This window comes from Cnephaeus nilssonii (assembly GCF_951640355.1).
Source record: "Cnephaeus nilssonii genome assembly, chromosome: 17".
NCBI lineage: Eukaryota > Metazoa > Chordata > Mammalia > Chiroptera > Vespertilionidae > Cnephaeus > Cnephaeus nilssonii.
This window is the reverse complement of record NC_137088.1, coordinates 42,887,146-42,899,980: the sequence shown is the minus strand read 5'-3', so window position 1 is coordinate 42,899,980 and position 12,835 is coordinate 42,887,146. Positions and strand designations below refer to the sequence as shown.

General features: G+C 47.2%; 1 protein-coding gene across 1 annotated transcript in view; it reads right to left on the bottom strand.

Moving 5' to 3' along the window:
- The window catches only part of CACNA2D3 (calcium voltage-gated channel auxiliary subunit alpha2delta 3), a gene marked incomplete at both ends in the record, with an annotated part of 817,125 nt that overhangs the window by 100,218 nt on the left and 704,072 nt on the right, over positions 1–12,835 (bottom strand). The window contains 2 exons of the mRNA XM_079795466.1: positions 1,471–1,515; positions 2,493–2,554. Coding sequence (XP_079651592.1) covers positions 1,471–1,515; positions 2,493–2,554 — 107 coding nt within the window. The remainder of the gene's footprint in view (positions 1–1,470; positions 1,516–2,492; positions 2,555–12,835) is intronic.

Below are 12,835 nucleotides of genomic sequence, written 5' to 3'. Positions count from 1 at the left end.
CTTTATTAATCAAATTGTTTAACCAACTTTCCATCTACCATCAAAACAACCAACTAGTAACCAAGTAATCAACCAACCAAGCAGCAACCCACCCAATGAGCTAACGAACCAATCAACCAACCAAACAACTATGGCCAACCAACCATCCATACAGTCACCCAACTAACCAACTGACTGTCCTCAGTTTTCTTACAGCAAACTGAAATTAGTAATTGTACCTACTGTACAAGTTAACAGTTTAATTAATGTTATTATTGAGCTGTGTTATTTTGAGCTGAGAACTCCAATATGGCACTAAATGTCCCAAAGAAGGGAAGAGGTTTGAGGCCACATGTCTATCCTATGACTGGGAGTCCCAAACTTACTGAAAGGGTATTGGTCATAAAACATCATAGGAAGCTCTTTGCTATTGGCTATGGGAAAATTCTTTTTTTATCTGACAGAAGAAGTTGGGCTTCTTCTGAAAAGCTGATTGCTTGGCTTTTACTCTTTGGATATTGACTCACTCACACAACTATGATTCTTTTTTTTAAAACTGGCAGCCAGATCTCTGGGGACTGATCATTGTATGTTTTAACTTCCTCCCTTCTACAGTTCTCTACTTGTTTTTCCTTTGCCTATGTTTTTTGAAATATACTTCTATGTTTTCTGTTTGAAATTATGTTTGGCTAGGATTTCTTTAATCCTTGTGGTAACCGGCAGGAATATAAATATATGATTATTTATAAGTCCCAGTTTATGTGTTGACTAATGTTTAGCTAACACAGGAGACAAAGGCTACCAGAGCCAAAGGGAGAGGCCACTACACATCTGCTTGCTCTAAAGCATGAGGCAGAGGGTGTGTGGAGTTGAATGCTGTAAAAACATAAGTATGACAGACAGACTTATGGCAGTGATACACTTTTTTCTTCTATTGCTCATGCGTGGGATTTAAATTCCTCTGAGAGAGAGAGAGAGAGAGAGAGAGAGAGAAATGGGGGGAGAGTTGTAGGAGGGAAGCACTATGCTAGAGTAAAAACTTTGAATTTTCACTTCCTAGGTTTTCAGCTCATTGAGTACATGAAATTAAGCACATCATTTAATTTCTCTGCTCCTCAGTTTCTCCCTCTGCAAAACAGGATAACCATTCCTACCCCTGTCACTGGGTTGTTAGGAAGATAAACAGAGATGGCACATAGGGGAAAAGGTTTGAGGATTGTAACGTGAGTTTCAAATGGCAGTAATTTGTAGTTTTTCCTATAAAATGTCAGAATTCCAATAGTGCTGCCATGCGACATGTAAAGCACATTTCTCAGGCTCTCATAAATTATCTGATTGGGGGAAGAAAGAAAAAAAAAAAAAAAAGGAACAAAGCAAGTATCCCTGGGTGTTTTGGAGACTGGCTCAGATCAATTCGTCAGTCAGGCTGTTTGAGCAGCATTTCCTCTGTGAGAAGGGACCCTCCATCACTTCCCCAGGAGGCCTTCTTACCTCGTCATCGCAGCTGATGGAGCATTTGCCATCCAGAGAGGCGCACTGCGGGAGGGGAAAGCAAGGGGAAATGTGTTACTGCGACATCCCTTGTCTGTTATGGCCACTTAATTACTCAAGGACAAGCCACCGAAGTCCTTGCCTATTATACAAATTCCAAATTCCATCTAAACAGGATTCTCCACACTGAGTCTTACCTGCCCTCTCTTGGATCAATACCAACATCCCAACTCCAAATGGTAATATAAAAGATAATTGGGGGGAGACGGGGGCTGGCTCTTTTTCATTTTAATCTATGTTGTTATTTAACATGGATATCATCTTAAGAATTCAAACATCTTTGAGTAACAAGAAATATAATTATGTAATTATTTATCTTTAAATGAATGAATCACCAGTGACTTCTTTACAAACTCCCATCTGTGTTCTTAGTCTATAGTTTCCTAAAGTGTCTTCATTTAAGAAAGGGTCTGTCATCCAACATTTAGCACGGAGGCCACTTATGTGTTGCCATTTCTGCCAGATGACTGGACAAATACCACTGAAGTTAGTACCTAGAACACAGGCCCAGGAGAGAACACCCCTAGATTCTCCAAGACGGAGAAGCCCTCTGACCCAAGAGGGTAGATGGGCGCCTTGCCAAACCCAGCTATGCGGAGTCCTTCCAAAGTGCAATAAGGAGTGCACAGGTAAACAGCCAGGTGTGACAAGATTAGAAGAGAGTCACTGACAATTCACCAAAGTCCCCGATAGTAAAAGAAAACATGTATCCTCTGGAAGGTCACTCTCCTGCTCTCAGAATCATAACTGTCTATAGGAGCTAAGTCCCTGCTTCCCAGCACGGGGCGTCTGACATGCAGACAGCCTTTGCTCCACAGTGAAATGAACAGTAATCTGAGCAGCTGGTGGTTCATTTTACAAACATTCATCGGAAACCTGGCAACGTGCGGCTCCGGGGACCCGCGTGTGAGCACCTGTATCATAGCAGCGCCGCCGAGGCTTCCGTGCCGACCGTAACTCACCTGTCGGCTGGCGGTCCAGAACTTCCTCTGGAAAAATTCGAGTTTCATCTGAATGCCGACAGCTGGGAGCAATTAGGAAGAAAACAGGGCATTAGAGATCCCTTTCCACAACTCTGCAATGTTATCACTGAGGGTTACCTGTGAGGGAGGAAGCTGATAAAGCACACCAGATAAAACCGAGCACAGACTACATTTACGTGATGTGCACAGCAATGACATGTCATCTTTCAGGTAAGGGGTTCCCAAGGTGACCTGCACTCACAGAACTCCTGATACAGAGCAAACTGAGCACGGGGCAGGTGGTTCTTAGAGGCAGGTGACTTGAGTATTTCTAAAATTCATCATTTGTGGTTACCTCTTCCCCAACACAAGCTAAATACAGAAATGGGGGGGAAATGATATTCAGAAGATCACTGTTTCTCCAAGAGTTCCCGTTTTAGAAACCGGCATTTCTAAAATGTGTACTATCCGTGTGTTAGTGAGATGTGAAGCTTAAAAGCCTTTGTCGTAAGGCTGGTCTCCGGAAGTGAGTCACTGCTTCACATCTCCATGATCTCTCCCCAGGAACTGAGGGAGTCACACGTTCTGTTTGTCTGTGCAAAGCTCCCTACAGCAACAGGGATTGCCAGGCCTAGCGAGAGGACCAGAAAGGGAAGAAGTGATGTGCAAGTTTGGGAAGTGGAATTGGGTAGAACCTCAGAACTATGAAAGAAACAAGCTCACACTATTTCTCTCCATGAAGCCAAGACCAAGTACCTACTGAACCATTCCAGAAAGTGCTCAAGTCAGGGCAAAAAGTCTCTTCGGGTGGTGAGAAAGCTTCGGAGGAGTTTGAAAAGAAAGAATGAGACTCCGCTGGGAATACTGGACTCCCTGCGGGACACCATTTATTCCAGGGCAGTTTTGCAAACTTCAGTCCCTTGCAAACAATCCCACTCTCTCCCCACACCAACAATTTTTGCCATGTCTAAATACTACCAGTATTGTTATCTTTCCATGCTTTTTTCTTTTACTTAAATATATGAAGTAACCTCAACCTGAGTAATAATATCTATCTAAAGAAATACGCAATTATCACACACACAAAAAAAAGAGTTCACTTGATACTCCTAAAACTTGTTGGACTCCCCACTTGGGTAATCAGGGCTGTGTTGGCTGCAGGAACTGCAAGATTCATGGAGGTCTTGGGCTGTTACCCTTATAACTATCAAGCACATTGCTATTTTCTAAAGACATCGTTGAAGGAAGCCCTGAGAGTCAAGGCTGGGAGAGACTCGTCCTCTATCTTTGCACCTTAATGTCAGGGCTGTGAATGAGAGGTGAACCCTAGGATCCCACCACGCACGGCTGCAGCATGCAGAATGAAAAGTCGGTGAGAGGAGCCATTTCAGACTCCGCCTCCATCCTGCCCTCTGGACCAGAAGCTCCCTGAGGTCCTGCAGGGTCTCAGGCCTGCCTTGGGGCTGACCTTGGCCCTGGGAGGCGGCCTCAGAAATACCCGCCTGCCAGGCTGGGAGGGCACCAAGGCAGGCTTGAGACCCTGCAGGTAGTTTAAGAAAAGCACCCCAGGTGATCCGAATGTCACCCAGTGTCCAGCACGCCTCTCTACTACAGGCCTTGGTGAACTGGTTATCAACAGCCTACGGTGATGTCAGACGACACCAGCTGCTCTGCCCAGCCCTGGAGAAAATACAGAGAATACCCGAGGGCAGCTGATGCTGGAGCCCGGGGGCTGTTTAATGCTGTTTCAAGTAAATCTTGCCTCCCAAAATGTCTGCCAGGCCCATCCCTGTTGGGAGGAGCCCTCCGAGGAAGCTGTGGGCCAGGGTGCAGGCTGGGCCTGAGGCAGGCAGAGGGGAGGGCGGCCCTGTGCTCTCAGGAGGAGGGGGTTTGGAATGAGTATCTGGGGTTCAACCCACAACTGGGAGGGCAGAAGCAACCTGGCTTCGGAGCAAAGGGCCTCCACACTGCCCTGGCGTCCACTCTCTGGTCTCTCAGAAGAGGGAGGGACATGGGTCTGTCTGTCCCAGAGGCACCGCTCCCTGTAGCTGCCCTCCTGCGCCCTCTCCAGTCAGTCCTCCCAGCCTGGCAGGCGGGCACTTCTGAGGCCGCTTCCCAGGGCTAAGGGCAGCACCAAGGCAGACCTGAGACCCTGCAGGATGAGAGCAGAGGGTTCTCTGAAAGAGTCACCCCATGGTGCTTCCAGCTCCAGCAGCCCCACTGCCCCGGGTCCACCCCACATCTGAGTTCCTCCACAGGCATGAGTTCCTCCTTCTGGGATGGAGCCCTGTTTTCACCGCCCCAATGAAGCCAGTGGCTCCCTCCTGGGTGTTTATCCATCTCATACTTGCAGCCTGCTATCATCTGCCCCTTTCAGTCTGTACCCCAGCTCCAAGGAGCGCTTTAATCTTTCCTCATGAGTCAGTCCCTCCGTCCCATTAATCATGCGGGCTGCTTCCTCTGATCTCACTCCAGCAGGCTGCATCCTCTCCCTGGTCCCGATGCCCTAAACTAGACACGGCTTCCCTGGCTCCTGAACTCCCTTGTCTGGGCCATGAGGTGGATGCCAGCGGGCTCCCAGACGGTCCTGGTGCAACGGGTCCTCTAGGTTCTGACCTGGCTCTGTTTTCGCTCCCTGACCCTCATATCCCCTCAGCCACGCTGGCCCCTGGCTTCCCACCGCCTGGCTGGGTTTGCACATTCTCACCTACACGTCACTATACTTCCCTATGGTTCCGAGACTCACCAGCCCATTGGTGGGTCAACTTCATGACCATTTGTTCAGGGGACTCTCCAAGCCAAACTCCAGGCTGGGTACTAGGGGAATGAGAGCACACGCTCCCTCGGCATCTCACTGGGGAGTAGCCACATGGGGAAGGGGGGGCATCAGAGGCTTAGACAGAGGATGTGGAGCACAGAGGGGGGCGGCCTTGACCTTGGGCAGTGGGTGAGAGCTTCCTGTAAGGGAATGCACCGAGATCCAGCCCATATGAAGAGTAAGAACAGAGAAAAGATGGTAATTCATGTGCAGAAGCAGCACAGGCAAAAGGGTGAAACCTTTTAAAAGACCCTGTGTCTTCTGAGGTTTTAAAGAATGGGGGGCGGTGAGGCTGTGGTTGTGCAGACTGAGGTCAAATGGCAAGAGGTCTAGAATGCCAGGCCAAGGCATCTGAAGGGATCCCGGAGGCCAGGGGTCAGCTCCAGGGCCACCCCAGCCTCTTTCTGCAATTGGACTTCCATGGGAACCCAGCCACTCTCACCGGGTCACACTGTCTGCGACAAGGCAGAGACCCAATGGCCACAAAGCCTAACACCCTTGCTCTGTGGCCCTTTACAGAAAAGGGTGCTGCCTGCTGCGGTGGGGTCTGAGGAGCCACGCGGGCCCTTTAAGCAGAGAAGTGGCAGGACCTCAGACTCCGTTTCAGAAAGTCCACGAGGAAAGCCTGGGAAGGATGCACTTGAGACATGGCCCAGATGGCGGGGGACCAGGAGAATGCGATGAGTTTTCGGCAGCCACGGCCACTTGGGCATTTGGTTAATTATCTCATCATGAAAATGATGTGAAGTAAAAATCAACAACAACAGAAAAACACACACCAAAAAAGCCGGAATAAAAATACCCCCTTCCCAAACAAACATCCTGGGCTCTATTCCAAAAAATATAGATGAGCTTCAAGAAACAGACATGTATCTTCCTTTCACTGCTTTTCCTCCACGGTTTTTTCTTGTCTCATTTTTTATCGGGCAAACAATCATTATGATTCCGGCAAGTCCCACTCTCTTCTTCCTCCCCACTCCAAATGGAACCTGAGGTATTCGTCACGCCCGTCCATTTTGTTCTTTCAACAACATTTCAAGCCATAACAGTACATTCTGATTCAAGTCAATCTTGCTAATTGAATAAAGAAAACAAAGACAGAAAATGCTTTAGTGAAACCCAAGTCCCAAAGAGAAAGCAGAAAATAAAAACACCATCCCTGGGTCTGAAATGTCTCAGACAGTCCAGCAAATCATCACCATATTTCCCCTGAAGTCGGTGGCGCGCCCCACTTCCGTCTCATTGGGACCCTCCCAGGCTCCCTGCTGGGGACCCTTCTCAGGAGGGCAGGGGCAGAGCCCCATTCCCACAACAGAGCCTGGTGGTACCTCACTCACCTCCCAGGAGCAGGATAGACCCTGGAGATCGTTCCCCATGTGCCAATACATTTGGGTGATTCTCTTAGGACAGTGACCCCGAAACACAGCGATGGTCTTTGGAACCCAGCGAAACAGCAGGATCAATGTTAGGAGAACTGCCCTCCCCCAAACCCCAGAGCCTTGCACGTGGAATACTCAGGCACCTGGAGCACCAGCGTCTCGTCTGGTTATTCAGGTGCCTGTTCCTGTGACTCACCGCAATCCTCTAAGATTTTCATCTCTGCAGTCCAGACCACAGGCCCCCCATGAGGTATCTAACTCCCAGACTTCATCTTTCTCCAACTTCCTAACTTCCTTCCCACCTACTTTGAATCTCCTTCTCCTTCCTCCCAGGTTTATCAGAAGCCCAGTATGTGCTGGGCGGTGAGGGCATGAGATGAAGACACAAGGGATGCAGCAGCCGGGGTGGAGGCTGGGGAGGGCAGTCCGATCACTGAGGAGAGGGTCGCAGTCCAGCTGTTAGAGCTGATGGGGAGGAGCACAGAGCATCACCCAAGCACCAAAGCAGAGAGGCCATTCCATTAGCAGAATGTACTGATCACTGCACTGGAACTGGGACAGACAGCTGGCCTCAATCACATGCTCTGGTCCTGCGCGGCCCAAACTGGTAGCCACTGGCTGCATGTGACTACTTAAATGAACAGGAAATAACATGAATAATTTAGTTCCTGGGTTGCAGGAGTGACATTTTAAGTGCTCAGTAGCCACAGGGGGCTAGTGGCTACTGCACTGGACCACACAGATCTAGAACATTTGCTCTGCACCAGGGAGTCGTCCTAGACCGTGAGCCGTGATAACAAGAGGGATGAGAGAGAGGGCCTGGCGCTTTTCAAGGATGGAAGGTAACGTCTGCATGCTACCCACTCCCTGAAGGTGGGAAAAAGGAGGATGACTTAGGTCTGTGGATTTAGGTCAGATAGAACTGCCCATGTGAGAAGACCTGGATTTGCAAGGGGAAGTTAGTAATTAGCTTGAGAGAAACCCAAAGAAATCAATGCAATATGCTCAATGTGGCTACCACCCCCAAGATTTATTTATTTTGCCTTAGAAAATTTGAGAATACAAATTACATTTCCAGTGCTATTATATTCAAATGCATTCAAGATGAAATCATGCATGCATCTCATATCAGGTTAATAGACATGCATTCGAGTGTAATCCGAGACTCACCAAAGAACAATGTTACATGCAAAATTAGAAATAAAATAACTTTTTCATATTGCATTCATTTAAGAATAATTTTTTGTGGGCTTAGTCCCCAGTTGCAACATACCCCTAGGAGTACAAATCCGGTTTGTAAAATAGCGCTTACCATGCCTGGTACGCAAGCTCACACAAACACCCCCACTTCCATTCGCCTAGCCCCCCAGCCATCCCAGGTATTCACATGCCCGTGGAGCGCTCAGGCCGGACACTGCCACCATCCACGGGTTATAACCAGGAACGTGTTGCTACCAGGAGAACTGGTTTGGAACCCTTTTTCTAAGGCTCCTGCTCTGTGCTCTTGGATATGTCAACTCACCTGTCTGTCTGTACAAAGAGAGTCACACTGGCTTTCCTTCTAAACAGAACTTTTGTGGGATGCGGATAAATGATACAGAATAAAATGATGTGTATTTGGACACTCTAACGGCTTGATAGGGTTGTCAACATCCAAGTCATGATTTGTTCCTAGAACGTTTATCCTTTTTTCTTGTATTTCACCACCAAGTCAACCTTTCATGCCAATGTATGGAGACCGAACCGTAATTCATCCATGAAAAAGCCATACTGTCGGCTGCTGGCCACGTCCTTCAGGGGGTAACATTGGTGGGTAAACACTCTACAAAATGATGATAATGAAGAAAGGGGAAAGGATGACATGAACGCCGGCAAAATGAGGCAGAAAAACGGAAGACGGTTATCTTTTAGCCGAGAAAGCTTTGGGGATGGGTGTGTCTCCCTTCTCGGACCAATGGCCAGTGTGCTCCAGCACCCACACCCTACCACTTACGCCATCTGAAACTGCGATCATTCACGAATACTCAGGGCAAGGCTAGACAGGCCAGCGTAGAGAACTAAGAGGGTTATTGTCCCAGTGCGAGCACCATCAGCTCCGCGTGCTCAGCAGCCAGGCTGCCTGGCCACAAAGCTTCTCACCTGGCTGGCTAGTGCTCGCAGCATGTGGGCAATTATTTCACTCCATGCACAGGCAGAGAAACAGGTCCCAGAGCTGCCCTGGGCTGGTGGCCCATAAGCAGGAGGGTTTTCTTCCAATAGAGTCCAATCCATGGGTAGGGATATGGTAGAGACAATAAAACTATAATAAGGTAATAAATAAAATACCTGCTAAGGATTTCTCATGTAATTCATCACTTGGGAGTGGAGCCAGTTTGCCTAAAACCCCAATTCTATAAGTAAATGCTGGCCATACATGATCTCATGCAGAAAATGAGCTCCTACTGGTCCCCTTTCTGAAGCAGGGTAGGGGCTATTTTCTAGGACGGGGTTAATACCTCCTACCCTGTCCCCAGGCCCCCTTTGACAGAGCCCCCAGATTTTCCTTCCTTCGTGTACCATGGCAAGGCCCGCTAGCGGTGATAGTAACAAGGCCTGGCATATTTAGATTCCAACTTGCCTTAATTAACGGTCAACTGCAATAGCTGTTAGCCAAGCCACATTTGTTTAAATGTTTCTTCTGTTTGTTTTCAAAACAGTTAATTGCGAGTAGAACTAACAATGCATCTGAATGTCACTCTTTTGGAATATTTCACGATTCGCTGGGGGTTTGGAAGAAGGCCACCGCTCTGGAGCCTTGAGGAAAAGAACGCTAACCGTCCTTACATCAAATGGGATGCCATTCCAGAGGTCTGCTAATGTCCAGGATAAATGACTTACCACATGAATAACCATTTAAAACTGTAATGTGAATTATGACATAGCTCATCTGTTAAATATTTCATGTGAAGATTTTAATGAATTGCATGATGGAATGTTGGACAAAAAAAGACAACTGAAATCCTGGGACTAATTTGAGCAAAATTGAGAACAGAGCATCCTCGCGAAGATGAGGGGGAAGCAAAGGCAGCTGGGCCCATGTCCTCCTGGGTGTCAGACTGGCGAGGCCAGAGGCTTTCTTAAAAGATTACAGGGGAGGGAGAATGATCAGCAACCACCTTTTGAAAAATATTGAGATCAAAGCAATATCCGTTTGTTATAATCTCGGTAAAGCCTGAACATTAATCTCCAAGGTATGGTATTATTTCAAAAATTAGGGGTAGGAAGGGGGGGGGGGGGTGCAGAGAAACATTCTCACAGCAGCAGACTCACCTCATATGTTAGCCTCTGCCGGGTGAAGAAATACAATTACAAGAGGGGAGGAGGTATTTTAAATATAACCCCCTAACCGATTGCATAGTTCACTTCTGAAGTATTCCCTGTGGTATGGGGGGTGGTAATCTTTCTTATACATGCTTTTAAGTCACAAAGAGCTCCATGATCTATGTCTGTGCTGAGAGGAGGGAGGGGAAACAGGGCTCATTATCACTTGATTGACAACGCGATAGCAGAAGATTTTCTTTGAAGATTCACAGCTTCGGAGGCCCATTTTAATCGGAAACCATCCCCACCCTCTGTCTGGCTTGGGCTTCTGGGAATGTGTGGAGGAAGGCCTGGTCCCGCTGCCTACACATTTCTTTCATAATCACTTTGTTTTTGCCCTGCCAGAGCTCTCGGGAGCAGTCATCTTCGGTAAAGTATCGTAAATGACAATTATGAATGCTTCCTCCGTTTGGGTTCTAATTATTTGACAGAATCAACGTTGAAAAGAATTAGCAGGGCCGTGGGATGGAATAATAATTTTCTTTTCACCCCTGAGGTAATCTGGAAGCATTTTCCAGGCTTCATCTGCAGAAACCTATATTCCCTCCGCTTTCCGAGGCCCATGGAGCTGGCATCGAAACGTTTTTGTCAGATCATTTTATGCTCACAAAACTCTTCAAATAATATTATTTCAATAGAGTTTTCGGAGCCAATACATTTTTAGAGTCAACTCCCTCGTCCTTTCAGCCTTTCAGAATAAAACATGTAAGCCTCAGGCTTTATTGTATTTTAATCAGGGTTACACCAATCAATGTCCATTAAGAAAATTGTAAGCTTCCAAATTATAGCTCCCCAGTTAACAATTTCTTATTAGGTTGCCACCTAATAACAATTACTGAAGAGATTATAACCAAATCAAGGTTCAGGTTTCCAAACATTTCAAAACCCATAATGGAATGGTCACATGTATTTGCCAACACCTTCATGCTGGATGTGACAGTACCGGAGGCCAAGCAGCACTAAAACATCCACGTGGGTGGCTCCCGGAGCTGGAGGCACACGTCCAGCACCTCTGACTCTACAGCTCATTATGTCCCAGGGCACAGAGAAGGAAAGGGACGCATCCACGCACACTCAGCCCACCCAAGGGAGCCAGGCTCCCAGACGCAGGTCCTCCAGTGGCGAATGAGAAACCGCTCTGGGCTGCTGTGAAGGGAGCAGCTCAGCTCAGCTCAGCTCAGCTCAGCTCAGCTCAGCTGATGCTTGGAGGGAACGTGATCTGGATATTGTGAGATATCCTGACACCTCAGGACAGGCTGAAAATGTTGATTTAATATATAGACAAGTTATGGTAAAATCCAAAGCACTCCGAGAGGGTCGCCAGATAAAAATGTTCTAATTTGCTAAATCTGGCAACCCTACACGGAGGGCCACACGACAAACCCCAGGCAATGACCTGGGGTGACCTCTGTTGCACACTTAACCCTGAGAGCATGGAGATAATTTGGGTCTGCAGCTCCATGTCAGGACTGGTAAGTGAGGCTGCCTCCATCAATATGACTGTACTATTTGTTCCAGAAAACTCTGGCCTAGAAAGATAAGACTATAAAGTAAAAATACTTCATGATTTACTTGAGCAACATCCCCCAAACATATTTATTTGAACAACAGACTACTTAGGACAACCGATGGCTCAACTAGGAAAATTGGCCACTTAACCAAGCAACTGCTGATTTATTAAGACTTGAGAGCTCCACCATTCTTAAAGTAGCCAGATGTCAACCAGATTCCCACACTGGAGAGAGTGGCCCAGACCCCAGGACCCTTTCCGTATCTGTCTGACCTTCCCTTTCTGGGACACTCCTTAGACCCTGACAAGGTAGAGTTCTCCCTCACAGCAGTAAGGAATAAACATGACTTTGCTAGGACTACAGAATATTCTGATGACCTTCTTTATTTTTTTTAAAGTGTTGTTTTAAAATATATATATATATTTTTAATATATTTTAAATATATTTTAAAATATATTTTTATTGATTTCAGAGAGGAAGGGAGAGGGAGAGAGAGATAGAAACATCAATGATGAGAGAGAATCATTGATTGGCTGCTTCCTGCATGCCCCCTACTGGGGATCGAGCCCGAAACCCCAGGCATGTGCCCTTGACCGGAATTGAACTGGGGACCCTTCAGTCTGCAGGCCTACGCTCTATCCACTGAGCAAAACTGGCTAGGGGTGATGACCTTCTTGTCATTAGTCAAACCTGCTTTATTTTTCTTCAAAGCACTTGCAGAAATTAGGCATTAAATTATATTATGGATTATTCATCGTGTTTCATTTCCACCTGACGAAAGGTAAGCTCCTTGATGTCAGAGGCTATTCTGTACTTGTATCCCTGTACCTAGAAAAGTGCCCAGCTCAGGCAGGTCCTTGTGAACACATGTGGAATGAATGACGGGATGGTTGGGTGCTGGGCTGATGGGGATGTCAGCTGTTCTCAAACAGTTTTCTCTCTCAGGAGACCTATCTTTGTCATCCAGGTGGCGTGGGCTCAGTCCTGTGCAAAATGGAGAGCCACAAAAAGGTTCTCAGCAAGAAATAAATGTGAGAAGTGAACAGATCTGCAGGGAAAGGTGGGGGTCTTCATGCTTTCCATGAGGGGTACTGGTTAGGAATTGGGGGTGTTCATACAATCAGACTTTTCACTGAACAAGGGAAGTGGGGATGGCATGGAGAGGTGTGGTCTTACTTCTAAACCCTCCTAAGTGAAGCCTGGACCCTGAGTTTTGCCATCAGCACATCAATCCCATCTACACCATGCCAGGTACTGCCCATCCTCCAACCTCAG